The sequence below is a fragment of the Macaca nemestrina genome, chromosome 1 (genome assembly GCF_043159975.1).
Source record: "Macaca nemestrina isolate mMacNem1 chromosome 1, mMacNem.hap1, whole genome shotgun sequence".
Taxonomy (NCBI): domain Eukaryota; kingdom Metazoa; phylum Chordata; class Mammalia; order Primates; family Cercopithecidae; genus Macaca; species Macaca nemestrina.
Window position 1 is genome coordinate 28,003,426 of NC_092125.1, and position 26,637 is coordinate 28,030,062.

Consider the following 26,637-nt stretch of genomic DNA (forward strand, 5'->3'; position numbering starts at 1 on the left):
TCCCCCTTCATCATGGCCCACCTGGGTGCCCATTTTGCCTTTAGATCCCGCTGGCAGAAGACCGACGATGAACTCTGTCGACATAGCATGTCTTTTATCCTTCACAAAGCCATTCGCAATGACTTCTTTCAGAGCTATCTCTACCTGCTGGAAAAAATTCCCCTGGGTAAGTGAGTCAGAGCTACTAGATAAGAAACAAGAAATGACTGAAGGGATTGCATGAGGTCATGGGGCTTCTAGAAGAGAATTTAAAACAAGGATACTTTTTAGATAAAAAAAAAAACAACTCCACAACCAATGTCATTGGGCTGAAATGTTTCAATGGAATTATTTTATGAAGAATACAAAGATTAAGTGCCTAAAATAGAGTCCGGACTTTATTTTGGGATTTCCATGCACCCTCAGGCATTGTGATTTGCTTCTCTGGGTGTCTGTTGCCTGAGTATCAGGCTTGTAGAAACTCAGACATGTTTAATATTTACAAAAAATTGTAATTGGGCAAATTTGATAATTCAAAGATGAGAGTATTAATGCATTAATACACTGAGTAAGAGTTAAAAAGAAAGACATAACAGATAAAAATGTGCTTGAGGTATGTATGTATGTTTATGTGTGTGTGCTTGTGTACACACTTATAATCCTCTCTGGTCTTCTTGAATCACAAGAATAGTCAGAGAGCCTTAAAGAAGCAGATTTTAGCTTGGTTTTTGAATATTAAGAAATCAGTAGTCTGTCTCCATTTTTGTTATTTCCTCTAGTTTTCAGAGACTTGGATAAGAGAGCAATAAAAAGCTTATGTGGTTTGCCTACTCTACTTTTTTCAGCCTCTGTGAAAGTAGTTACTTAAGGGTACCCTAAACAGCACTGAAGAGGAAATAACTTACCATTAAAGAGTAAAGTACCCTCCTCCCTTTGATTTATATTTTCCCCCAGTGAAAGCAAGAAGGCTGTGTATCAGCCTAGTCTGTTTTCTTAAGGTCGTCTGAAAGCCCCATTGTGCACTTGAGGTGGTCAGGGTTTCCAGCTGTGGAAGCAGCTACATAATTCTTTGTATTGCATTCAAGCAACTGAATGTTAGCAGCCTGCCAAAACCTATTTATGAGGGATCTTTAATTCTAAACATACAAATACCTTCATTTCATATTTATATAACTTCTTTCTAAAACTTTTTTATCATCTATGACTTTATTTGATTCTCCTAGTCACACTATGGAATAGATGGGGTAGGTTGTCATTATTTTTTTCTACCTACCTTCCCTCCTTCTTCCTTTCATTTTACTTTTTCAAAGGAGGGAAATAAAATTCAGAGATGGTGATATTTAATCTAGATAGAGTAATATCAAAGCAAAGACCAAAGTCCAGGGCTTTTTTTGGTAGATCACACTGCCCATGAGTAATTCTTTTAGGACATATAATACATCTCATCTATATCCAAAAGGAAAAAATAATAGAGCAGTTTAAGTGGAAGGTGATGATGTTCTAGCCACTTCATATACTGCAGAGCATTGCTTTTCTGGAGACACTCTTCAGGCCATACCTCTATAAGAGTAGCTTTGTAGCCTTGGTTTTATTAGACTGGAGAAAGGTATCAATTACAACAGCTGAGAAGAGAGTCACTAACAGGCAGATGACCGCCAAACTTTACAAGTATTTACTAGAGAGAAAAAGAAGTCACCTTTGAAAGCAGCTGAAGATGAATGAAAAAGTAGAATACAATAGTCTCTTCTGAAAAGCAGATGAAAATTAATTTGGCACAAGTGGACAATAATTTATATTTGATCTCAATCCCTTTTATTGTCCAATAAAATCATTGTGATTTTGTGTTTTTCTCCTTTGTAAATATGCTAATGGTTTACCAATTATTTTCAACCTTTTAAAAAAACATCATTATCAAAAGGCAAAGTTTTTGACAAAATATTCCATGGATGCCCAGTGTAAAATACAGGAAAAAGTGAAACTTTTCTGCAAAGGATTGGGGTCAAGACCCTTTCCTTGGTCTAGTCTCTTAGACTCAGACTTACCACTGTCTCCGGAGGCACTTTTTTTTTTTTTCTGGAGACGGAGTCTCGCTCTGTCGCCCAGGCTGGAATGCAGTGGTGCCATCTCAGCTCACTGAAAACTCCACCTCCTGGGTTCACGCCATTCTTCTGCCTCAGCCTCCCGAGTAGCTGGGACTACTGGCGACCGCTACCATGCCTGGCTAATTTTTCATATTTTTAGTAGAGACAGGGTGTCACCGTGTTAGCCAGGATTGTCTCAATCTCCTGACCTCGTGATCCGCCCGTCCTGAGACTCTTCTATAATACCTGTGGGGTTCCATAAACACAGTTTGAAAACCATTAGTCTATTCCAAGCCAACATTGCCTTCATTTTACTTATTTGCAACTTTCCATAAATGGGCATTACTTATTTTCTCTGACCTGATGATTTGACCTGGACATTAGTTTCAACTGAGAGTCACAGAACTAGCCTCATCCACAGTACCTCTTTGAAGATAGAAATCGAGGGCTACATTAGTCAATATGGACTGGGATATGCTGCAATAACAAATTAACTCTGGAATCTTGATAGCTGAACACATAAAAAACATTGTTTACTCTTGCTACATCATTTTCAATGTGCATTATTGGAGGTGGAGGGGAGGCTATATTCCACACAGGCAATCAGGGATCCAAGGATGATAGAGGCTTTGCCAGCTGGAACATCACTAGTCACCAGGCAAGCAAATAGAGCAGCCAAAGTTTTGTCTACTAGCTCTTAAATACTTCAGCCCCAAAGGACATCGATTACATCTGTTTAGAATTCATTGTCCAGAACTTCAAGAATGCTGGGCAATATGAAGGGAGCACATGTATATTTGCTCACTAGCAAATGTTCCTGCCACAGGGAAAAATATTTTATTTTGGAGATTAAAATACCAGACAATTCTTATTTCTGATCAATTCAGTCATATTTAATGTAAGAGACATTTATGGAATTTCATTATTGTCAAAGTACTGTGCATTAGAAAGGATTCAAATATTAATAAGATAGTTTCCACTCTTCTTCAGGATTTTATAATGTGACAATGGATGCAAATCTACAAATAACTGTGTTAATCCCTTTAAACTAAGGGTACAGGAAAATCAGGCTACCAGTTCTGTGAATACTCAGATTTTTTGTGGCTTTGTCCTCTAATGGGAGAAGCCGAATGTTCAGAAAGGAATCTGCACGTAAGTCTTATCTGCCAGTGTGACTTTTATTCAATTAGAAGGTTTCCCTTAATCCTTGATTCACTCATTTAAACTTTGGTTTTTGTCCCAGGAGGTTATAACTTATATTTATGGAATGCAGTTGCGTGTATTAGTTCCCCTATTGGACTCTCATTCCCACGAGAGTGGAGACTTGCCTTTTTCTTCCTCTTCTGTATCTATTTAGCATTTACCATGGTTCCTGGCACATCAGAAAAACTCAAAAAATATTTGTTAAATGAATTAAATGGCCTCTAATAATTAATTGCGGATCAGCAAAGTTCTGAGTTCAAATGTTTGCACTGCTACTACTAGAAAACTAACCTCTGCGAGTTACTAAAGCCTCTGAGTATAATTTTTCTTAAAACTATAGCAGAGTTGATTGAAGGATGAAATGTTGGTATATATGTGAAATAGTCCTCCTCAGTAAATATTAGTTTCTTTATTTCCTTCCTCTGAGCCAGGTCTCTTTTAAAGTCACCATGTAGCTTTCTCTAGAACAGGCATTACCAAAGACAATACACTTAATTCAAAATATGAGAGTTTTCAGGCTGCCGTGAGTATTAATTATGTTTTTCAGTTTGGAAATAAAACTTAGTCAGAAGAGATGCTTCCTCTCCAGCTCCGCTGAGGTGTTTTACAGTCAGCTTCCTCTACTCTTGATAATTTCAAGACTTCATAGAAATGAAAATAAAGCCCTTCTTTCAAAAAGGCTAGGGAACTTCTCCTGTAGGGTCTGCACAGAGAGTTTGTTGTTTGGGGTAATTATATGGAAAGAACGGTGGCTAACCAGACTCTTTGATTCCTTCTTTCCTTCCTTTCTCCTTCCAACTGCCTAGATTAGAAAGCCAGTCTCACTCCAGCACACTATGTGGTGACATTCAGTTATGGGGAAATCTGCTGAAACATCCCTGGCAAGCTTCAGAGATTCATGGAATAGCAAAGACATACGTAGTAAAAATCTCCAATGGAAGGCTCAGCTATGCTGTTGAACATAACGGATCTTCAGGAAGAAGTGAGAACAAGCCTATCATTGTTCTCAATGTTTTGCATATAATTATCTCAGTTCATTTTCATAACATCTCTATTAGGTGTGCTGTTATTTTCGCCATACGATATTTGAGGAACTGATACCCAGACGAGTTAAGTAACTTGCCAAAGATCTTATGGTGGTGAGTGGAGTAGCAGGATTAGAACCCAGGTGATCTAACTCCATGATCTTTTTTAAAACAATGCATAATACAATGTAAATGAAAACTTAACTCACGGGGCAATATAAGTTTTACCATATTTAATGATTTAACAGGAATACAGAACAAACAGCCTATGAAGAACGTTGACTTCCTGTTAAGATAATCAAGGTAGGCAGGTCAGTGAGTAGGTTTAAATAATCTAGGTACACCAACCAAAGTTCTGTTAGAAGCTTGGTGTGAACAAGTTTTCCAAAAGTGTCTATTCATGAACAAATAGGAAACAGAACAGGAAAACAAGTCAGTGGAAATCTCCAATGTGTATGCCAGTGCTCAAAGGGTTCCACTGGAGCTGCTGGGATAACATCTCCACGTTTAGTAACAATTATTGAGGAATAACTTCACACTCAATGATTCTTCTAGTGCTATCCACATTTTTGAACACACAGAAGTCAATGGACATTCATTAATTATAATATTGAGCAAAAGTCTATTACTCCTAGACATTGTTAAAGGCTTAGCCCAACTTCATGTGTAGAACAATGGTTCTGTGTGGTTTAACAGAAAGACCAGAAGCTTTGCATTTGAATAGGCACATGCCAGGACCTGGTTATGACATTTCTTTTCTATATGATATTAAGTTACCAAGTCTCTCAGATTCTGTTACTCATCTCTAAAATGATGATTATAATTCTAGTCTTATAGAATCATTGTGACAGTTAAAAGAGATAAAGTGAAGAGGTGACATGAAAGTACTCAGCATAATGCCTGGCATATAGGAGGTATCCTCTCTTGCATTGATCCCTTTTCAGAAGAATCAGTCTCTGAGGAGGAAATTAACTCTGGCTTTTAACTTTGATGGCAAAGACATAGATTGTTTAGCTACACCTTTGCCATCAAAATTAAAAGCTAGAGTTAATAACAACATCTCTTAAAAAGCACTTGGAACTTCCAGAATAAAACTCACCACACAGCTATTGGTATTTTAAAAATTTATTTCATTCCTGTGATAGGCATTGCTGCACAACTCAGCAATGTACAATGATACATTTTCAAATGTTTATCACTACCTGTGCAATACAAATGCTGTAACACCATTTTTCTCTTTCAAGCAATGAAGAAAATATAATTTTCCTTCTTATTTAGCGATATATTTTTAGGTACAGAGTATGAGAGGGATGATCTATAGGTTTTCTATTTAAATAGACATAGGTTCAAGTTCCAGATATACCACTCTCTAGCTACTTAATCTTGAGCAACTTAATCTCTTAATGCCTTGGTTTCTTCTTTTGTAAAATGGATATATAATGTTTATCTTACATATTCAGTTCGATATAAATGTTTTGCATATGTATTACATATAAACATGTTTGATCAATTATAGTTACTATTTTTTAATTATTTGAGTATGCCTAAGTGGAAGGACAGGTATTTCATAAATGATACCAAAGGTATGACTTATGTGTGCTTATGTCAGTTAATCCCTATCACCATTCAGCTCTTTGTTGAACCCATATATTATTCAAAGAACAAAAACTAGCTTTTATTCAACGAACATTCAAAGAAGGCTCATCAAGAAGCTAGCATAATGTTAAGTGCTAGGGTTATAAAAAAATAAGATATAGCCTTATCCTGAAGAGTTTAGTGTAGAAGAGAGACCTACACAAATAATTTTTTTAAATGTGCTCCTGAAATGCCTGACATGTGGAAGCTTCTGATACTTGAAAATGTGGAAGTGACTTTGGAACTGGGTAATGGGAAGAGGTTGGAAGAATTTGGAGGGCTCAGAAGACAAGATGATGAGGAAAATTTTGGAACTTCTTAGAGTTGTTAAATCACTATGACCAAAATGCTGATAGTGATATGGACAGTGAGACCAGGTTGCTGAGATCTCAGATGGAAATAAGAAACTTATGGGAAGTGGAGCAAAGGTTACCCTTTTTATGCTTTAGCAAAGAGTTAAGTTGCATTGTATCCATGTCCTAGGGATCTCTGGAAGATTGAACTTAAGAGTGATGACTTAGCATATCTGGCGGAATAAATTTCTAAACAGCAAAACATACAAGATGTGGCCTGATTGCTTCTAACAGCCTAACCAAGATTTGGAAGCAAACAAATGACTTAAAGATGGAAGTTATATTTAAAGGGGAAGCACAGCATAAAAGCTGAAAATTTGCAGCCTAGCCATGTGGAAAGAAAACTTTTTCAGAGTAAGAATTCAAGCAGGTTGTGGAACAACCACTTGCTAGAGAGATTTGCATGACTAAAAGTGAGCCAGGTGCTAACAGCCAAGATGATGAGGAAGAGGTCTGGAAGGCATTTCAGAGATCTAAGAGATGGCCCCTCCCATCACAGACCCAGTAGTATAGGAAAACTGGTTTCAGGGGACCAGGCCCAGGGCCCTGCTACCCTGTGTAGCCTCAGGGCACTGTTCTCCATGTCCCACTCCAGCTCCAGCTGTGGCTCAAAGGGGCCCAGGGACAGCTCAGGCATCTGCTCTGAAGGGCAGAAGTTGTAAGCCTTGTTGGCTTCCACATGGTGTTAAGCCTGTGGGTGCACACAGTGCAAGAGTGGTGGAGGCTGCCAAGCCTCTAGATTTCAGAGGATGTATGGGCAGTCCTGGGCACCTAAGCAGAAGCCTGTTGCAAAGGTGGAGCCCCCACACCGAGATAACCTTTACTAGTGTGGAGGAGAAATGTGGGGTTAGAAGTCCCACACAGAGTCCCCACTGGGGGCACTGCCTACTGGAGCTATCAGAAGGGGGCCAAGTGCCTCTAGACCTGAGAATGGCAGACCCACCTGCAGCTTACAACCTCAGTATGGTCCAGCCCAGGAGGGGAGCTGCCCAAGACCTTGGGAGCCCACACCTCACATCAGTGTGCCCAAAATGCGGGGCATGGACTCAAGGATTATTTTGGAGCTTTAAGATTTAATGACTGTCCTGCTGGCTGGGGTTCAAACTTGTGAGGGACCTGTAACCCCTTTCCTTTGGCCTATTTCTCCCTTTTGGAATGGGAATGTTTTCCTAATACCTGTATCTCCATTGTATCATGGAAGTAAATAACTTGTTTTGATTTTATGGGGTTGTAGGTGGAGGAACTCATCTCCAGATGAGATTTGTGACTTGAGACTTGGGACTTTTGAGTTAATGCTGGAATGAGTTAAGACTTTGGGGGACTATTGAAAAGGGAATTTGAAATGTGACAAGGACAAGAGATTTAGAGGTCCGGGGCAGAATAATATGGTTTAGATATTTGTCCCATCCAAATCTCATGTTAAAATCCCCAATGTTAGAAATGGGGCCTGGTGGGAGGTGTTTGGGTCATAGAGACAGGTCCCTCATGGCTTGGTGCTGTCCTCTTTGTGAGTTCTTATGAGATCTGGTTGTTTAAAAGTGTGTGACACCCCACCTCTCCCCTTGCTCCCGCTCTGCCATGTGACATGCCTGCTCTGGCTTCACTTTCTGCCATGAGTAGAAACTCCCTAAGACCTCCTCAGAAGCTTAGCAGATGCCAGCGCCATGCTTCTTGTACAGTCGGCAGAACTATAAGTCAAACACCTCTTTTCTTTATAAATTACTCAGTCTCAGGTGTTTCTTTAGAGCAACACAAGAACAGCCTAATGCAGGTATCATTACCTCTTTATAGAGGAAGAAGCTGAGGCTAACATGAGTTATGTAACCTATTCAAGGTCATAAAACTAATTTGCGTCAGAGCTGGCAAACAAATCCAGGGATGTCTTACTCCAACTTTTTCCTTCCTCTTTTTCCTTTTCTTTCTTCCTTCCCTCCCTTCCCTCCTCTCTTCCTTCCTTTTTTCCTGTTTTACCATTACTTCTTTAATGGCTAAACTGAGAAGTACTCACCTGCAAATCTCTTTTATGGAAGGTCTTACCTTTCACAGGGGCATCTCCTAATTGGGCTTCTTTTTTTTTCTTTCTGTTGCAAAGGTCTAACTTGATCAAATATTACCAGACTCAAATCATTTCAAAATTACTGTCTAAACCTAGCTTACAAATCTTCTGAAGAATTTTAGATCATGTTTAAATTGACAAACAGGTCTAATAGCTGGAATAGAGAGGTATTTTAAAATAGCTATATTCAACCAATTAAAAAAAGAAGAAAGAAAAGAGGATACTCAGCACAGATAAGCACTTAGCTATCAACAAAATTTCTTGTTTGTCAGAAAGTCTTCATTTTATTGCCAACTTGGATAATATTGTCTTGACTTGTTGTCCCTATCTCTGATACTGGATCAATATTTCCTTTCATGTCTAGATTAAGATTTTGAGTGACTATTTTGTTTTTCTCCCAATTTTTATATTGAAAGACAGCAAAAGTCATCAAATGGCACATTGCCTCAAGGTAAACTTACTTCTTTGCATCTTAAGAGTCAGAAGATGAGACCATAAGACACAAAATTCTTTTGCTACCTGCAAAAGATTTTCTCAAGTAGGCATTTGAAAATTCTGAGTTTTATCCAGATAATTCATGCCATGTGACATTTCTTTCCTGCTCATTTTTTGATAACCCAAATAAAAAGTATCCTTCATGGTTAAAGTCTTATGGAGTCTTCTTGCTGCTACTTGCAGGCATCTGCTGCATGCCCAAGGCATTTTTTGGTACTATTCTTTGGGCATGCAGCCATGTGACTTAACTCCTCCATGCTAGGGTGTAATCTCCATGAGAGAGATTGAGCTTTATGTTTATATCCTGAATGTTGTATTGGGGCTTAATAACTGAATCATGAATGAATTGTCTTTCAATGTAAACTCTCCTGGATATTAACCTTTCCTAGAAATTTCATTTTTATTCTCCTTCAGAGTAAACCAACTCGTACTCTATTTTTCTTTTCACCACAAGTAAACAGTGGAAGCTCCTTGGGAATTCAACTCATAATGTAGGTCAAGAAATAAATAAATACTACATTAAATAAAAAACAAACAGTGTCTAGTTTTTGTCTTGAACTACCCCAGGTTTCACAGAGACATTGTAATTCTTTAATTAGCCAGTATATATATTTGTATAGTAAAAAGCCATGTGCTGGTGACCGATTGACTTATCTGAGTCAATATGCACAACTGCAGAAGCTTTCAGGAGGGGAGAACCTGGGGCCGAACATGACACCTCATTTATCTTTTTTTTTAGTGAAATGCTGCTGTCAATTAGGTGAAAATGAGAACTCAAGTCCATAACCATAAAAGCCCACCTATTGAGTCTGACGCCTGCTGAGATTGGCATTCACTTGTGGTCTAAATGTTGCTGGCATAATGGACCATTCCTATTTCTAGATTAAGGATTTTAATAGACTGCACAAACCAGTTGACTTAAGCAGGTGATGATGAGTGTGGCTGCTTTGCTGCTTTGGTTGGATCAAGAGATCCCTGGGCTATGGCTTGCCAATGATCCCAGAGCAGCATCCAACCCTGGGCAGCCTCTGTGAGCTGTGAGTTCCTAGCCTGATTTTCTGAGACATCCAGAAGAATTTGGAACAGTCATATTATTGGTGATGCCTGATTTTTGTCATCCCTGTTGAATTTATAAGCACTTATTAAGTCACTTGCTGTGTACACAACACTTTACCAAGTGCTAGGGAAGGGAGATTGGTGTAGGTCCATGGTTCTCAATGTTTTTGAACATAAGGACCATTCTTTTAATGTTGTAGTTTCTCAATCAGTAGCTAATTTGTGTATAAAATAGCAAAAAAAAGCTTCTATGTATTTATTTAAACTTTTAAAACATTTGAATTTTAAAATAACAATCTATGTATAATAGTTAATACGTATGGAGGATATAAATAATATTGGTGGCCTCCAGAAAATGATGTATTACATGGAAACTGATTCTTGTTCTTGTTATCCCTTTCAGCAAATTCATGGTGATTCAGGGTACAAACATTGGCTCCAGTGTCTCCAAGTTGGAAAATGCTGATGCAACTCCATAGATGGAAACAGTCATAGTAATATAAGTGGTATTTTTTGGATTTTTAACTTTTAGAATCAAAATTTGGAACTATGTAATTGTTCAATTCTGAACACCATCCAACATCTCAGTCCTGGGATTATCTGAAGAAAAATGTTCTTAAAGTGAAATAGGTATTTTTCTCTTTGATTTCTTCTACCCAAATTTATGCCATATTTTGGCTTGCTTCATGCCCTGATCATAACATTTTTGAACCACTGTATATTTTTCTTGGAGCTTTCAATTATCTTTTATTTTTGGTGGTTTAGATTAAAAATATGTCTTCCTTAGAATATTTCTAATATCTCCTTGCTTCTTGCCTACTCTGTTGGATCTAGCTTATTCTACTTAAAGATATTATTTTTGAAGTCTATGTTTTGTCTTGTAATATAAACTGATTTCTTTCCAGATCTGATACATATCTGTCATTTTGCGATTCCTTTTCATTGGATTCCTGGTTAATTACATCATCTTTCATCATGCATCTTCTCTTGATTGTAACCCTCATTGGGCTGGAATATAGCTTCAAGAAACTTCTGAAGAATGAATCTATAGGAGGTAAATATTCTTTGACAATTTGACTGGGTATTAAGTTTAGTTTCCAAAAATTTGATCTCAGAATATTGGTGGAACTGTGCCATTGTTTTCTAGTGTTTCTGATGAGATCTGTGATATAAGCCTGATTCTAGTCTTTTGAACATAGAGTTGCCAAATAAAATACATGATGCCAGCTAAGTTTAATTTTAACATAATCACCAAATAATTTTTAGTGTAAGTATTTACCCTGGAATGTGCAATATTTCAGGCATACTCAAACCAATAAATTATTCATTATTTGTCTGAAGTTCAAATCTGTGTGTTGTGTATTTTTTTTCCCCTAAATGTTGCAACCCTATTTGAAGGTCAGCCACTCTTCCTCCTCTAAATGACTTTTAGATCTTCTTACTACTCTTTCTGTTTTGAAATCTCTTAAAGATGTGCTTAAATGTGGCTTCAAAAAAAATCTATGCACCTCAGCACTTTGTTGGATCTTACAATCTCTTTCAGCACCAGGGAATTTTCTTCTATTACTTTCTTTAATAATTTTCTTCCCTTCATTTTATTAGTTTTCTGGAATTCTAATTAGCTTGATGTTGGGCCTTCTGAATTGCTTATATAAGTCTAGTCTTCTTATTTCTGTTTTGCATATCTATCTTTTTGTTTTATGTTCTGGAAATTTACCTAACTTTATATCTTAAAGTTTTTGGTTATCAAAACTTTAATTTCTAATAATTCTTTACTGCTCTTTTAATTATAATTTTCTTGGAATCTTATCTTTAATTTATGGATGTGCCTATTCTCATATGTCTTCAAAGATATATGAGTTTTTTTGTTTTGTTTTGGCTTAAATTCTCATCCATTTCCTGAATTATTTTTGTTTTCTTTGAGGTCAATTCTGACTATTTATCTCACTCTTTGTTTTTCAGGCTGCTACTTTACTCTCATGTGTTTGGAGATCATTTATCCACATTTAAGAATAAAAAACAAGGTAAATAATTCTAGGCAATGGATAAGGTTTCCTTTGTTTTATACTTGTCCCCTAAATAGACAAGAAGCCCTACATGTGCAGGTAGATTTTACCAGACTCTGATGAATGGGTGTAAGTGACAGCACTTGGAGTCTTCTATATGTGAAAATGAGTAGTATTCTAACATTTTAATGCTAACTGGTCTAGCTCTTCCTAGGCAATTGATCTACTTATTCTTTTAAAAGACAACAGACACATTTTCCCCTTCTAGGATTACAGCTGTGCTTTCTGCTGCTTTTAGGAGGGTGCACTTGTCCTCTTACCTGTTTGTTCTCTAGACAGAGTTTTGATTTATGCTGTTTTTTTGTTTGTTTGTTTCGTTTTTGTTTTTTTGACTTCCATTCTCATTCTTACACTTGCCTTCCTGTTGATTCTAAGTCCGGAATGTAATTTCCTCTTGCAAATATTTTGGCCTGCAAATTCTTTTGCTTTGTTCCATCTGCTTTTTATTGTCCAGAAATTTATCGTAATCATGAATCCATCAGTGATACCCTCTCATTTTCCTCACTATTATGGGTTTAGTGTTTTAAGATAGTTCTCAGGGAATACTGGGAGGGAGAGAAGACAAATGCATGTACTCAGCCTACAATCTTGAACCAGAAGTTCCATCCTTTAATCTACTGTCTATCGTTTTATTATGAATGTCTTATGATGAAAATATTTTATATCTGCATGGGTGAATTTTGGTTTGCAAAACACACTTATGTGTAGTCTCATTTATTCCTCAGAAGTTGGAACACATATTTTTCTTATACATTTTTGAAAATAATAAAATGACAAAGTGTATGTGAATGTGCCTGGCACACTACCTAGGACAGAATGGCTGCACAATAAATATTATGTCTCTTTTATTGTTTTGTTTTCACAATGTAGAATTCAGGCACATTTCTGTAATATTGGTATGAAGACATATTTGGATATGTATTGTTTGAAAAAGATATAAAACAGTTACCCCTACCTTACGATTAGAAGTAAAGTAATTTTTTCATTAAACTTTATTATAAGCTTAATGAGAAAATTCTCAGAAAACATTTGGAACTCAGGGATAAAACTCACCACAAAACTGATGACATTCTTTACATTATTGTAGCTAACACTGTTAAAAATTTTAATACACTGATATAGCTATGGGTTTATTCAACTATAGAGTTATTAAGTCATGAAAATGCCACATGATTGTAATCCGTAGATGCGATCTCTGAAGATCAGAGGAGTTAAGACATTTTCCCAGCATTACATAGCATGTAAGTCACGGAGCCAAAACTCAAACCCAAATCTTTTGACTTCAAACTAGTGCTCTTTTCTCCACAGCACAGATTCACAGGCTTTTAAAAGGAAATGCAACGCATAAAGCTGAGCTTTTTTTCTTATAAATATTAATAACGTTTCATTTGCAGTGAAATTGTACGCTTTAACGAGCCAAGTCATCAATGGCGAGATGCAGTTCTATGCCAGAGCAAAACTCTTCTACCAGGAAGTACCAGCCACAGAAGAGGGTATGATGGGAAATTTCATTGAACTGTCCGGTCCAGACATCCAGGCCTCTCGGAAATTTCTTAGGAAATTTATTGGGGTGAGTTATTCAACTGCAGCTTGATGAGAAGGCAAAGTCATTGCAAACACTGAGCTCGCATGCCTCTGTGTTGTTACTTAAGTCACGACTAAGCCATATGACCCAGCCAAGAGTTCTGCCTGCAAGCCTGTTTTAAGATGTTCAGAAAGGATGAACCATTTATGATATGATAAATATAGTAACACTCGTTTATCCCACTTGGCATTTCACTCTCCTATCGCCAACTAATCTTACATGCTCCAGAGGAAGGTGAAATAGCGGTGTTGATATAAAATTTGGGAATGAAGAAGATATCTCTTTTAGAGTCTCATAAACATTTCATACCCAAATGATTGATGAGAGATCATGTCCTTTGGGATCTTGGGTTGACTTATTGACTCCTTGTAATAAAAATGAGATGTTGGAAGGAAATACATGATTATGCTCAGTTTAAAAACAATGAAAGTAGAATCCTTTTATACTATTTTATACATAGTTTTGATTTTACCTTGAAAGAATGTTATCCTTTTGTAGTCCTGCATTGAGTCAACCCCTACTTCCTTACTGTCATGTCATATGAATACAGACAGTATATTGTAGGGGTCAAAATTTTGGGCTTTAAGGCTATTGTGGTTCTTCTGCTTAATGTATAAGCAACTTTGAGCTTGTTACTTAAATGTACCAAGTGTCAGTTTTCTCTCTTGTGACTAGGGCATGACAATAGAAGCTACTTCACAGGATAATGTGGAGATCAAACGAAATAATACATGTCAGGTACCTGCTTTAGTGCACAAAATTAGTACCCAATCAAGCTAATTTATTACTATCACTACTAATAACAGGCTTTCATATAATGTATTCATTCTATTTTAAGGAACTTCATTTAGTTGCTAGAAAAGACTTAACTCCCAAGAAAGACTGGGTGTGGTGGCTCACACCTGTAATCCTAGCACTTTGTGAGGCCAAGGTGGGTGAATCACGAGGTCAGAGTTCGAGACCAGCCTGGCCAATATGGTGAAACCCCGTCTCTACTAAAAATACAAAAATTAGCCAGGCGTGGCATTGCACGCCTGTAGTCCCAACTATTCGGGAGGCTGAGGCAGAAGAATTGCTTGAACCCGGGAGGCGGAGGTTGCAGTGAGCTGAGATCGTGCCACTGCATTCTAGCATGGGTGGCAGAGCAAGACTCCATCTCAAACAAACAAACAAACAAACTAACTAACAAAACAGAACAAAACAACAGCAGAAAAGACTTAACCCCCAAGATAAAGCTGCTGTTAGTTCTATCGAAGATGCAAAGTTCTAATTGGTAACAGGTTTTGTTCCAACACATTACAAAGTCATTGGTTTGAGATTTGGTGCCCATTTTATTCTGATAAAGGAAATATAAACATTAGGCCATCAACTAATTTAGTAGCAAAACATTAATATCTCTAGTGTTGAGGTGAGGTTCACTTCAAATCCAATCTCCCTGGAGCACCCAGTGTGTGAGTCCAGAGCCTGACAGTGGATAAAAATGTGATCAGGATGATGTATTTACTGGGGCCAAAGTGTCTGGACATTAGCTTCAGCCATAAAAGACTAGAGAGTCTAGGGATGAAGACCGTGGATATTTACAGGTTAGGTTAACTTGGAGTATTTCTAAATCAGTGTTGCTGACTGGCTTCACTGAATGCTGGTTCTGCGAGAGTCAATCTGCTAAGCACTTTAGAAGCGTTGTCTCATTTACTCCCCATGCGAATTCTTGGAGTAAGTGCTATTATTAGTTCTGTTTTTTATAGTTGTGGAAACTGAGGCTTGAAGAGGTTAAATAAGTTGTCAAGATTACACAGCTGGTAAGAGACAGAATGGGGAATTAAGCCCAGCCAGGTCTGCCTGACATCAAACTCCCTGCTGTTAACCATGACATATTTTTTCCATTTGTCTCATGAAACTGAAAAATCCCTGCTTTATTTATTTATATATTTACTTTTTTGGTGGACCATAGACCTTGACTCTCCTCCGGCCTGGCTGAAAGCAATCCCTCCTGCTTTCCTCGTGGTGAGGCCAACTTTGATCCCAAAGCATTTCAGAAGCTTAGTTAGTAATCCAGCTGTCTTGTCACTCCGTGTGGAATGCCAAGCTACCACAGGGATGCTGGTCAGACAGAGCCCATAAGCACGCCCACAGACCTGGGAAAGGAAACAGCCTTGTGCTAGCATATTTATGTTGGAAAAGAGGCAGCCTGCTCCTTTGAAACAAATATAAGGAGTCCTTTTTAGTAGACAAGGCTCATTGTAAAACTGTGACTTCTAAGCACAAACACAGTCCTTTTTAAGGACTGATATATGGTACTTTGACCTTCATACTCTAATCTACTAGATTAGTATTCAGGTCAAGATACAAAGAGTTAGGGAATATGAGTATCTGACATGACTTATTCTCGCGTCAACTGCAAAAAGAAGATTGTTTAAAGTTTTGCTTTCCTTTCAGCACTTAATGACATGAGACAGTGGGAAAAGGTGTTTAAACTAGTTGCAAATGTATTTACTTTAGCAAATAAACAAATGACATCAAGATGATGTCAATGCCATAGTTGATAACTTTCCTGTTTTAGCTTTCTAGTGGGCAAAAGTAGTAATTCATAGAAAGTCATCAGTATTTATTTGATAGTATTTATTTTTTGACATTTCTCAGAGATTGGATAGCTAAAAAATCTGGGTCTACTAACTTGTTATATTTTATAGTATTTATAGTGACATGAGGCCCTTTCATTTTAGTTTTTTAGCTCCACTGGATAAACCTAAAATAATGTTCTTCAAAACAAAATACATAGGCAGAATCAAAACTAAACTGAAATTCCTAATAATGTTTTACTAGTTTATATGGATTCATAAATATAAACATGGCATAATAAATGAAAATGAAAATAACGAAATGGGCTCATGTCTGTAATCCCATCACTTTGGGAGGCCAAGGTGGGTGGATCACCTGAGGCCAGGAGTTCCAGACCAGCCTGGCCAACATGGTAAAACCCCATTTCTGCTAAAAATACAAAGATTAGTGGGGTGTAATAGCTAGCACACACCTGTAATCTGAGCTACTCGGGATACTGAGGCAGAAGACTCACTTGAACCCGGGAGGTGGAGGTTGCAGTGAGCTGAGATCCCGCCACTGCACTCCAGGCTGGGTGACAGAGTGAGACTCCATCTCAAAAAAAAAAAAAAAGACTGTCTTGTTTTGAAATAATACATTGCATGTAGTTCTAGTCATATGCATTCAAGGGCATCAGATTTCAATACAATCACAGTTTCAGGCAGCCATGGTGTCCAATAAAGTTCAGGGTGCTTTGTTGTTCCAGGATTCTACTTCTAAAACTGCTTTCTACACTAATGAGAGCAACGTGACCAATAGAGGCTTTTAAGGCCAAGTAATAATAAGAAAAATTTGAAATGAGAATCTCTTATTGAGCATACACATTTTTAGTAAAGTCATTTCTAATAATGACATAATTTCTCCATCTACTGCCCGTCTTCTTGTTATGAATTTACTTAGAAGATGCTTCTTTCACAGCATTCATACTTAGGCCTTTTTCTGAATTAGCTTAGTCTAAATTATATTTGAATGTGACATGTGGCACAGTATAAGTAAAAATGGCAAACATATGGCAGTATACTACCACTTCCCCTTCTCATGCTTGAGGCAGACATCACTAATCTATCATAGATCTCTTTTCTACTGTCTAAATGAAGCCTTGTAATTCTTTTTAACATAGCATTAGACAGATATTACCAAGAGAATCAGAGTTATCACTTGAGGTGACATCTCTAATGTAGAACTGGCTTTGGATTCAGACAGTTCCTGTTCTAATTCTAATTCTGACATTAGTTATGAAATATTAGAAATCGGAATTTTCTCATGTCCAAAATGAGGATAATAATCGATATTGTGGAGTTTTCTTATTATAATTATTATAGCTAAGAGCTTGCTATGTATAAATAATAATTGTGGCTATTATTATCCATTTTGAAAGAAGTTACAGTTCCTTCACTTTTTGTTCTTCATTGTACTTTTCTAGCATAACGAAGGCCATTTGGGTGGACTAGAAAGCTGGTTTTCTGATGTTTCCCTCTGTTTGTATTTCACCTTTGATCCTTAGCCAATTTTTTTTTTATTCTTAGTTCCTGAGAAATCAAGAGTAGGCTTTTCCCTTAAGATCTTGATTGGCAACTTCAAGTATCTTGTTACTGTAATTTCTAGCACAAAACTGCTTCAGCAGCCATCCCAATTATGACCAAATAATTTAGACCAGCTGAATCTTCATAAATCAGAAACGTTTTTTAAGTTTTATGGAAGCAAGTTTGAGAAAGTTTGTATTGGCTGATTTCTCCCTACCTCCACCATCTTCCCATCCCCTCACTCCCAGCTAAATTAATGCACAGACATACTTAAAAAAACTGTTTTTAGAATTTTTATGCCAAATAAATCATGTTGTTTCTGGTACCAAAAAAACCCAGAAAAAAATGTTTAGCATTAAAAGACACAAGGAAACTTTGCCGAAACTATCTTTTATCCATGTGAACTTGCTGTGTGCCATCAGGGCTGTATTTGAAATAAAATCCTGGCCAGGAATGGAAAAGTTAGCATTGTTCAGCTCAGGTTCCCAAACTTATCATCCACCCAAGAGGAGTAGATAATTCAGAGCCTTCAAAATTTGCCTAGAAAAGATAAAATTCAACTATTCCAAACTGAAATGTTTCCATTGAATGAGTCTTTAATTTTAAAACTCGGAAAGGTTCTAACTGTTTGGTTATTTTTTGCTTACACGGCAATAATCTATAGTGTAGAACCATTTACCTGTGGATTTGTCTCAAATTTAGTCATTAACGTTTAATCTTCATAGGGCTAGCAATGGCTCATTTTTTTTTGGAGAAAATTACCAAGTGTGTAAACCTAAGATACTATTTTTTAAAAATCTCATTTATAATTCTTTATTTGGATAAAGAAAGCAGGACTAGAAATATTTAGATTTTTTGAAAAGATAATTGAATGTATATCTTGATTGTGGTGGTAGGTGCATAACTATATACATTTGTCCAAAATCATCAAATTGTATACAAGAAATGGTACATTTTATTGCATAAAATTTACCTAATAAAGTTGATTTAAAGAGGTAACTAGGGTGTGCAATTTTCAAGGATGGGTCTCTGTACTTGAAATATCAAGGTGCCTTTCTGCAGGGGCCTGGGAGAGCTGGAACAGACTGCGCCTTGGACTGCGGCTCCGGGATAGGAAGGGTCAGCAAACACGTCTTATTGCCTGTTTTCAACAGTGTGGAGCTGGTGGATATGATGGAATCCTTTCTCCTTGAAGCCCAGAACTACCTGCAGGTCAAAGGTGACAAAGTAGAAAGCTACCACTGCTACAGCCTGCAGGAATTCACACCCCCGTTCAGGAGATATGATGTCATCTGGATTCAGTGGGTCTCTGGTTAGTCCTGCATGACTTTGGCTCTGCTATTCTCCCCTTTTCAGCCAGAGAAGACGGTGCTTGGGGCTAATGAGGGCACCAGGGAAGAGTTAGCTGTAGTACTTCGAGCAGTTAGCTCCCTTAGGTGTCATGTGAACTCCCACAAAACTCTGATCTTCCAGATTTCTCCCTTGACATTTTCTGTACAATAAATTTACATTTCTTTGAGGATTTACGTTGGTTCTCGAACCAACCTAAATGGAGCAAGTGCCTTTGGACCAACCTAAATCCTCAAAGAAATCTAATTACTTGAAAAAATTTCAAAAGTGCAGTCAAAAAGATTAATCCCCATTTATTGGCAGAACTAGACATTCTTAGATTTAAATTCCCAGGAAACGAGACAGCAGTGAATTCGATTTTGGGGTGTGTGTGTGTGACACAAAGATATAGTAATAGAGGGGTTCTCCAGGGGACAGGGAGGGACTTGTGGGGGTAGACAATAATTTATCTCATGCCTATGAGGTCGACAGGATTTTACAGACAGGGGACAGAGTCTTCTCTAAGAGGATATGTGTCCCCTTATCTAAATTTTCAAAGCCTCCTGTAACTAAACGAGGCTATTAAATAATTCATGAATGAGTGAACAAATGGTCTCCTGATTCTCAGCCGTGTTCTTCCCTACTCATCTTCCATCCTCCCTACCATATCATCCTGTTCCCCCATCCACTTGGTCTCCCTTGTAGGGCACCTGACTGATAAGGACCTTCTTGCATTTCTTTCCCGGTGCCGAGATGGCCTGAAAGAAAATGGCGTCATCATATTGAAGGACAATGTGGCCCGGGAGGGCTGTATCCTCGATCTCTCTGACAGCAGTGTGACTCGGGACATGGACATCTTCCGGAGCCTCATAAGGAAGAGTGGGCTGGTGGTGCTGGGCCAGGAGAAGCAGGAGGGCTTCCCAGAGCAGTGCATCCCCGTATGGATGTTCGCACTGCACAGCGACAGACACTCCTGAAAAAGCAGTGGGAATGAACGCCCGGACTGGGCAGTGGTGCTTTGGGACAGGGCTGCTATCCTTCCAGGTGCCCCTTGTAATGCAGATAGGGAAGGTGAGAAAAGGGATACAATGTATGTCTGGAAATAATTTATGATATAATATGTACCTGTTTTCAGTGGTTATACAATGTACACACTCTGATGAGACGTGCAGAAATTCTGCGGATTTTCTGGAAAAAAAAAAGTGACATATCAGGAAACGTGCTTTAACTCTGTTTGTATGTGTCTAAACTGTACAAGCATGCATAAAATCAGAAGGCATAAAGGACAGCTGGCCTGCATCAATATTTGTAAAAATCGTCTTTAACAACATCCTTGGCAAAAAAGGTGTTTTTTGTTTTTTTTTTTTTTTCATCACAAGATCAAATCAGCATTCTGTGGGTCAAGGAAAACAATTTAGCTTTGGGGGTTGTTCAAATAAAGCATTTGTTTACTCAAACACACACAAAAAAGGAAAAGAAACAATGCCCACATATTCCGAACTATCTTGTTCCCTGATAATTACTATTATAGAGTATTCTGGTGGGGGCAGGGGTGGGAGAAAATCTAGACTCCTTTCCCCACTTTCATGTCAGTTACATTATATTTCCTTCCTCTTTGGTACTACTACTTCTCTTGAACAAACATCTCCCTCTAATTAAGAAGACACTAGTCAAAATAATCTTGTGAACACAAATCCATTATTTAATTTTGTCTTTAGCCTTTCTCTTGGCAGAAAGGTATTTGGTTTCACTTTCTATTTTGGGTCAGTTTTACTACCCAGTGATGTAATATGGATGTAATTTGATAACAGAGGTCTGCATTACAGTGATGGGAAGTATCTCCTTTCAAGAGAAAATGTTGTGCCCTGAAATTTCAGCCTTTAACATATAAGTAAATGTCATTGATAATCTAATTTTAGTCTTTGGTTTTCAACATTGCTTGGTTCATTGCAGCTGCTCCTGGGGTCTTGATTGATATGAATATATATTGGAAAGAGAAGCAGCAAAACAAATGGACAAGGAAATGATAAACCTGAAAACTGAACTAGCTAGACATTGGTTTAATTAAAAATAATCTAAAATTATTAAAAAAATGTAATTCAATTTTTATTAGCAGAATGCTAAATATAACTGCTGTTGTCTTTAAAACACTTCAACATCTTCACATGGAAGCACATTTGTGCTTGATATGTATTGAGTCTTCATGCAATGAAAATAATCAATTTAAGTAAAGAAGATAGACTACATGGATATGCTATCATCATAAAATAGTATTTTCAGGTCACAGCTGTAATTTAAGAGGAAAACAATTATGATAAAACATTTGATATTTTGTTGTAGCTTTACCTTGGTAGTTTCATTTACTGTGCTGGAAAATTACTTCACCTATTCTGCTCTTGGCATCTTACAGCTGTGGTATGTTACTTGCCATGCTCTAGGGTAGCATGCCACTGATTCCATGACAAGCAAGCCAGGGACCAGAACTAAATCGAATGGTAAACCATTACCAAACAGCCTAAGTGCAGCAAAACAATGGTACTCATGTTTTAGGCCTCTGTAATTCTTAGAGCACATTAGCAGAATCTTCTTTTTAGGCTCATCCTGGGAATTTTCTATTTCTTTCACCAGTATCCTTAATTCTCTTAACCCTTGACTTTCTGCTTTGCCAATATTCACAAGCTGATTAACACAATTGTCAATATTCTCTGCTATGGGTTTCTGAGCTTATGGAAGGAATGACATAATTTTCCTGCCGATACTGATACCTGATTTTCAACTCAGTTGGGTCATTGAGGTTGACCATCATTCCCTTTTCTCATCCTAAATCACATATTATTCTCCTTAGAAATTTTTCAGATTTTTATTGCTCTGTCCAATTTCCCAATTCCGTATCTATGCTTAACTTAATTGAGAAAGTAGACATTGGGAGTAAACAGTATCAACACCCCTTCTCCCCTGACCTGGCTTTATATTGTTAATAACGGGTACAAAGTAAAGGGTGGCTTGAGAGAAACTGGAGCCAGATCATGTACACTATAGGTCATGTTAAGGTTTGGACATGTTATTCAAAGAACAAGTGGAAGTTCTTGAAGGATGCAAGTAAAGGACTGATTTTTCTGCCTTTGGTAGTAGAGTCACAGAAACTGTGGAAAGAAGACATTTAGCATGCGACCTACTCCAGTCCTCTTCAATCTAACTGAGTAAGCGAAACACACTGCTCAAGCTTATCAACACATCTGAAAACTAGTGATACAAATGACAACCTATATTATTTCCTAAATACTGGTCCATAGTCCAGCTGCCTCAGAATCACTTGAGGGAGACTTATAGAGATTCTCAAACTTGATCCCCATGATATATGGTTTTGTTAAGTTGGTCACTGATTCTGATCACTAGTTTTGTTTGAGGACATTGATGGGAAAGAGGTGTGGAGCTGAGCTCCTCATAACCACAGAAAGGTAAGGCAAGGGAAGCAAAAGTATGGACCAGGTTCAAGGGAAATCGCTGGATGATGAAATCCATTGTCCGCATTGATGCCAGTCCTTCTAAAATATGAATCTGATCATGCCATGTATAAACTTCCTTTTCCAAAAGTTTTATTTTAGGTTTGGGGTACATGTGAAGGTTGCTTACATAGGTAAACACATGTCACAGGGGTTTGTTGTACATGTTGTTTCATCACTCAGGTATTAAGCCCAGTACCCAACAGTTACTTTTTCTGCTTCCCTCCCTCTTCCACCCTCGCTGCTAAGTAGAACCCAGTGACTGTTGTTTCCTTCTTTGTGTTGATAAATTTTTATCATTTAGCTCCCACTTAAAAGTGAGAACATGCAGTATTTGGTTTTCTGTTCCTGAATTAGTTTGGTAAGGATAATAGCCTCCAGCTCCATCCATGTTCCTGGAAAATACATGATTTCATTCTTTTTTTATGGCTGCATAGTATTCCATGGTGTGTATGTACCACATTTTCTTTATCCAATCTGTCATTGATGGGCATTTATGTTGATTCCATGTCTTTGCTATTGTGAATAGTGCTGCAATGAACATTTACATGCATGTTTCTTTATGGTACAGTGATTTATATTTCTCTGGGTAAGTACCCAGTAATGGGATTGCTGAGGGGTGGAATGGTAGTTCTGCTTTTAGCTCTTTGAGGAATTGCCATACTGCTTTCCACAATGGTTGAATTAATTTACACTCTCATTAACAGTATATAAATGTTACTTTTTCTTTGCAACCTCGCCAGCATCTGTTATTTTTTGGCTTTTAAATAATGCCATTCTGACTGGTGTGAGATGGTATCTCATTGTGGTTTTGATTTGCATTTCTCTAATAATCAGTGATATCGAGCTTTTTTTCATGTGGTTCTTGGCCACATGTCTTCTTTTAAGAAGTGTCTGTTCATATCCTTTTGCCCATTTTTTAATGGGGTTGTTTTTCTCTTGCAAATTTAAGTTCGTTAGATATGCCAGATATCAGATGTTTGTCAGATGCATTGTTTGTATTTTCTCCCATTCCATAGGTTGTCTGTTTACTCTGTTGATAGTTTCTTTTGCTGTGCAGAAGCTCTTAAGTTTAATTAGATCCCACTTGTCAATTTTTGCTTTGTTGTGATTGCTTTTGGTGTGCTTTTCATGAAATCTTTGCTTGTTTCTATGCCCAGAATGGTATTCCCTCGGTTGTCTTCCAGGGTTTTTATAGTTTTGGGTTTTACATTTAAGTCTTTAATTCCTCTTAAGTTCATTTTTGTATATGGTATAAGAAAGGGGTCCAGCTTCAATTTTCTGCAAATGGCTAACCAGTTATCCCAGCACCATTTATTAAATAGGGAGTCTTTTCCCCATTGCTCATTTTTTGTTAGCTTTATCGAAGATCAGATGGTCACAGATATGTGGCCTTATTTCTTGTCTCTCTATTCTGTTTCATTGGTCTATGTGCCTGTTTTTGTACTGGTAACATGCTGTTTTGGTTACTCTAGCCTTGTTGAAGTAGGGTAACATGATACCTCCAGCTTTGTTCTTTTTGCTTAGGATTGCCTTGGCAATTCAGACTCTTTTTTGGTTCCATATGAATTTTAAAATAGTTTCTTCTAGTTCTGTGAAGAACGTCTTTGGTAGTTTGATAGGAATAGCATTGAATCTGTTAATCATTTTGGGCAGTAAAACCATTTTAATGATACTGATTTTTTCTTTCCATGAGCATGGAGTGTTTTCCATTTGTTTGTGTCTTCTCTGATTTCTTTGAACAGTATTTTGTAATTCTCATTGTAGAGATCATTTACCTCCCTTGTTAGCTGTATTCCTATGTATTTTATTCTTTTTGTTACATTTTTGAGTAGGATTGCCTTCTGATTTGGATCTTGGTTTGACTGTTGTTGGTGTATAGGAATGCTAATGTTTTTTATACATTGATTTTATATCCTGAAACTTTGATGAAGTTATTTATCAACTGAAGGAGCTTTTAGGCTGAGACTATGGGGTTTTCTAGATATAGGAAATTCATAGAAATTCTAATTACAGACAAAACAGATTTCAAACCAACAATGATAAAAAAAAGATGAAGAAGGGAATTACATAAAGGTAAAGGGTCCAATTCAGCAAAAATACCTAACTATCCTAAATATATATGCACCCAACACAGGAGCATCCAGATTCATAAAGTGAGTTCTTAGAGACCCACAAAGAGAAATAGATTCCCACAGAATAATAGTGGGAGACTTCAACACTCCACTGACAATGTTAGATCATGAAGGCTGAAAATTAACAAAGATATTCAGGACCTAAACTCAATATTAGGTCAAATGGGTTTGATAGACCTTTACAGAACTCTCCACCCAAAACCAACAGAATATACATTCTTCTGATTGCCATATGGCACATACTCTAAAATCAACCACATAATTGGACATAGAACAATTCTCAACAAATGTAAAAGAACTGAAATCATACCAAACACACTCTCAGACCACAGCACAATAAAAATAGAAGACTGAAAATTGCTCAAAACCATGCAATTACATGGAAATTAAACAATATGCTTCTGAATGAATATTGGGTAAATAATGAAATTAAGACAGAAATCAAGACGTTCTTTGAAAATAATGAGAACAAAGATACAATATGTCAGAATCTCTGGGACACAGCTAAGGCAATATTAAGAGGGAAATTCATAGCACTAAATGCCCACATCAGAAAGTTAGAAAGATCTAAAATTAACACACTAACTTCACAATGGAAAGAACTGGAGAAGCAAGAAAAAATCAACCCCAGTGGTAACAGAAGATGAGAAATAACAACAACAACAAAAAAGCTGAAATGAAGGAAACTGAAACACGAAAAAACATTCAAAAGATCAATGAATCCAAGAGTTGTTTTTTTGTTTTGTTCTTTTTTGGAAAAAAAACAAGAAAGGCCAGGCACTGTGGCTCATGCCTGTAATCCCAGCACTTTGGGAGGCTAGGACGGGTGGATCACGAGGTCAGGAGATCGAGACCATCCTGGCTAACATGGTGAAACCCCGTCTCTAGTAAAAATACAAAAAATTAGCTGGGCGTGGTGGCAGGCGCCTGTAGTCCCAGCTACTCAGGAGGCTAAGGCAGGAGAATGGCGTGAATCCGGAAGGCGAAGCTTGCAGTGAGTGGAGATGGTGCCACTGCACTCCAGCCTGGTGACAGAGCGAGACGCAAAAAAAAAAAAAAAAAAAAGAAAACTGATAGACCACTAGCTAGACTAATAAAGAAGAAAAGAGAAAAGACCCAAATAAACGCAATTAGAAATGATAAAGGAAATGTTACTACTGACCTCACAGATAAAAAAACAACCATCAGAGACTACTATGACCACATCTACACACACAGACTAGAAAACCTAAAAGAGATGAATACATTCCTGGACACATACACCCAAGACTGAGCAAGGAAGAAGTTGATTCCCTGAATAGACCAATAATGAGCTCTGAAATGGAATCAGTAATAGCCTACCAACCAACAAAAGGCCAGGACCTGATGGATTCACAGCTGAATTCTACTAGATGTACAAAGAGGAGCTGGTACCATTCCTACAGAAACTATTCTAAAAAACTGAGGAGAAAGGACTCCTTCCCAACTCCTCCTATGAGGCTAGCATCATCTTGATGCTAAACTTTCAATGACTCTCCACCACCAAGAGGATGAATTTCTGTCTCCTTAGAATGGCATATAAAGCCTTTTGTGATTTGGCCCTGGCTTCCCTCTCCACTCCTGCACCTATACTTAAGTACTTGTAGGTCCCTTAGGGAGCCATAATTTGTGGCATTTTTACATGTTACTTCCTTGGCATATATATTTTATTTTTAATTTTTGTCAGGCCCAGACCACTTAGATGTTGCTGACTCCAGGAAAGCTTCCCTTACTCCCTGGGTGCTGGGCTAAGCACCCCTATTCTGGGTTCCCCTCTGCTTACCATATCACAGCACTTCCGTGACTTCATAATCGTCTGTTTACTTGCCATCTCCTCTTATAAAATTCTGAGCTCCCCGATGGAGTATTCACGGTTAGAGTCTCAGTCTTTATTACCGTTCCTACTACACTTCAGGAACTCAAAAGCTTTGCTGAAATAATGCAAGGTGATAATAAAAGTAGAAGGACTTGGGATATTCTTGGTTTCTGAAGGCATC

General features: G+C 37.6%; 1 protein-coding gene and 1 long non-coding RNA gene across 3 annotated transcripts; one reads left to right on the forward strand and one right to left on the reverse strand.

Moving 5' to 3' along the window:
- On the forward strand, positions 1 to 20,103 carry NTMT2 (N-terminal Xaa-Pro-Lys N-methyltransferase 2). Of its 2 annotated transcripts, XM_011760486.3 has the most exons (4): positions 1 to 166; positions 13,344 to 13,519; positions 18,718 to 18,967; positions 19,690 to 20,103. In XM_011760486.3, the coding sequence occupies exons 1-4, from the start codon at positions 13 to 15 to the stop codon at positions 19,959 to 19,961; spliced, it is 852 nt and encodes a 283-aa protein (XP_011758788.1). In that variant the 5' UTR covers positions 1 to 12; the 3' UTR covers positions 19,962 to 20,103. The 2 variants fall into 2 exon arrangements, 1 of the variants encoding a protein (XP_011758788.1); XR_011611010.1 differs by lacking the exons at positions 13,344 to 13,519; positions 18,718 to 18,967; positions 19,690 to 20,103 and adding an exon at positions 10,287 to 10,381 and having other exon boundaries at positions 98 to 166.
- On the reverse strand, positions 1 to 26,564 carry LOC105493045 (uncharacterized). The gene is made up of 5 exons (XR_011611011.1): positions 26,424 to 26,564; positions 20,110 to 20,172; positions 18,629 to 18,861; positions 2,022 to 2,306; positions 1 to 147 (listed from the first exon to the last, which is right to left on the reverse strand). It is a non-coding gene; the product is annotated as an uncharacterized lncRNA (long non-coding RNA).
- Between the last annotated feature and the right edge of the window lie 73 nt (positions 26,565 to 26,637).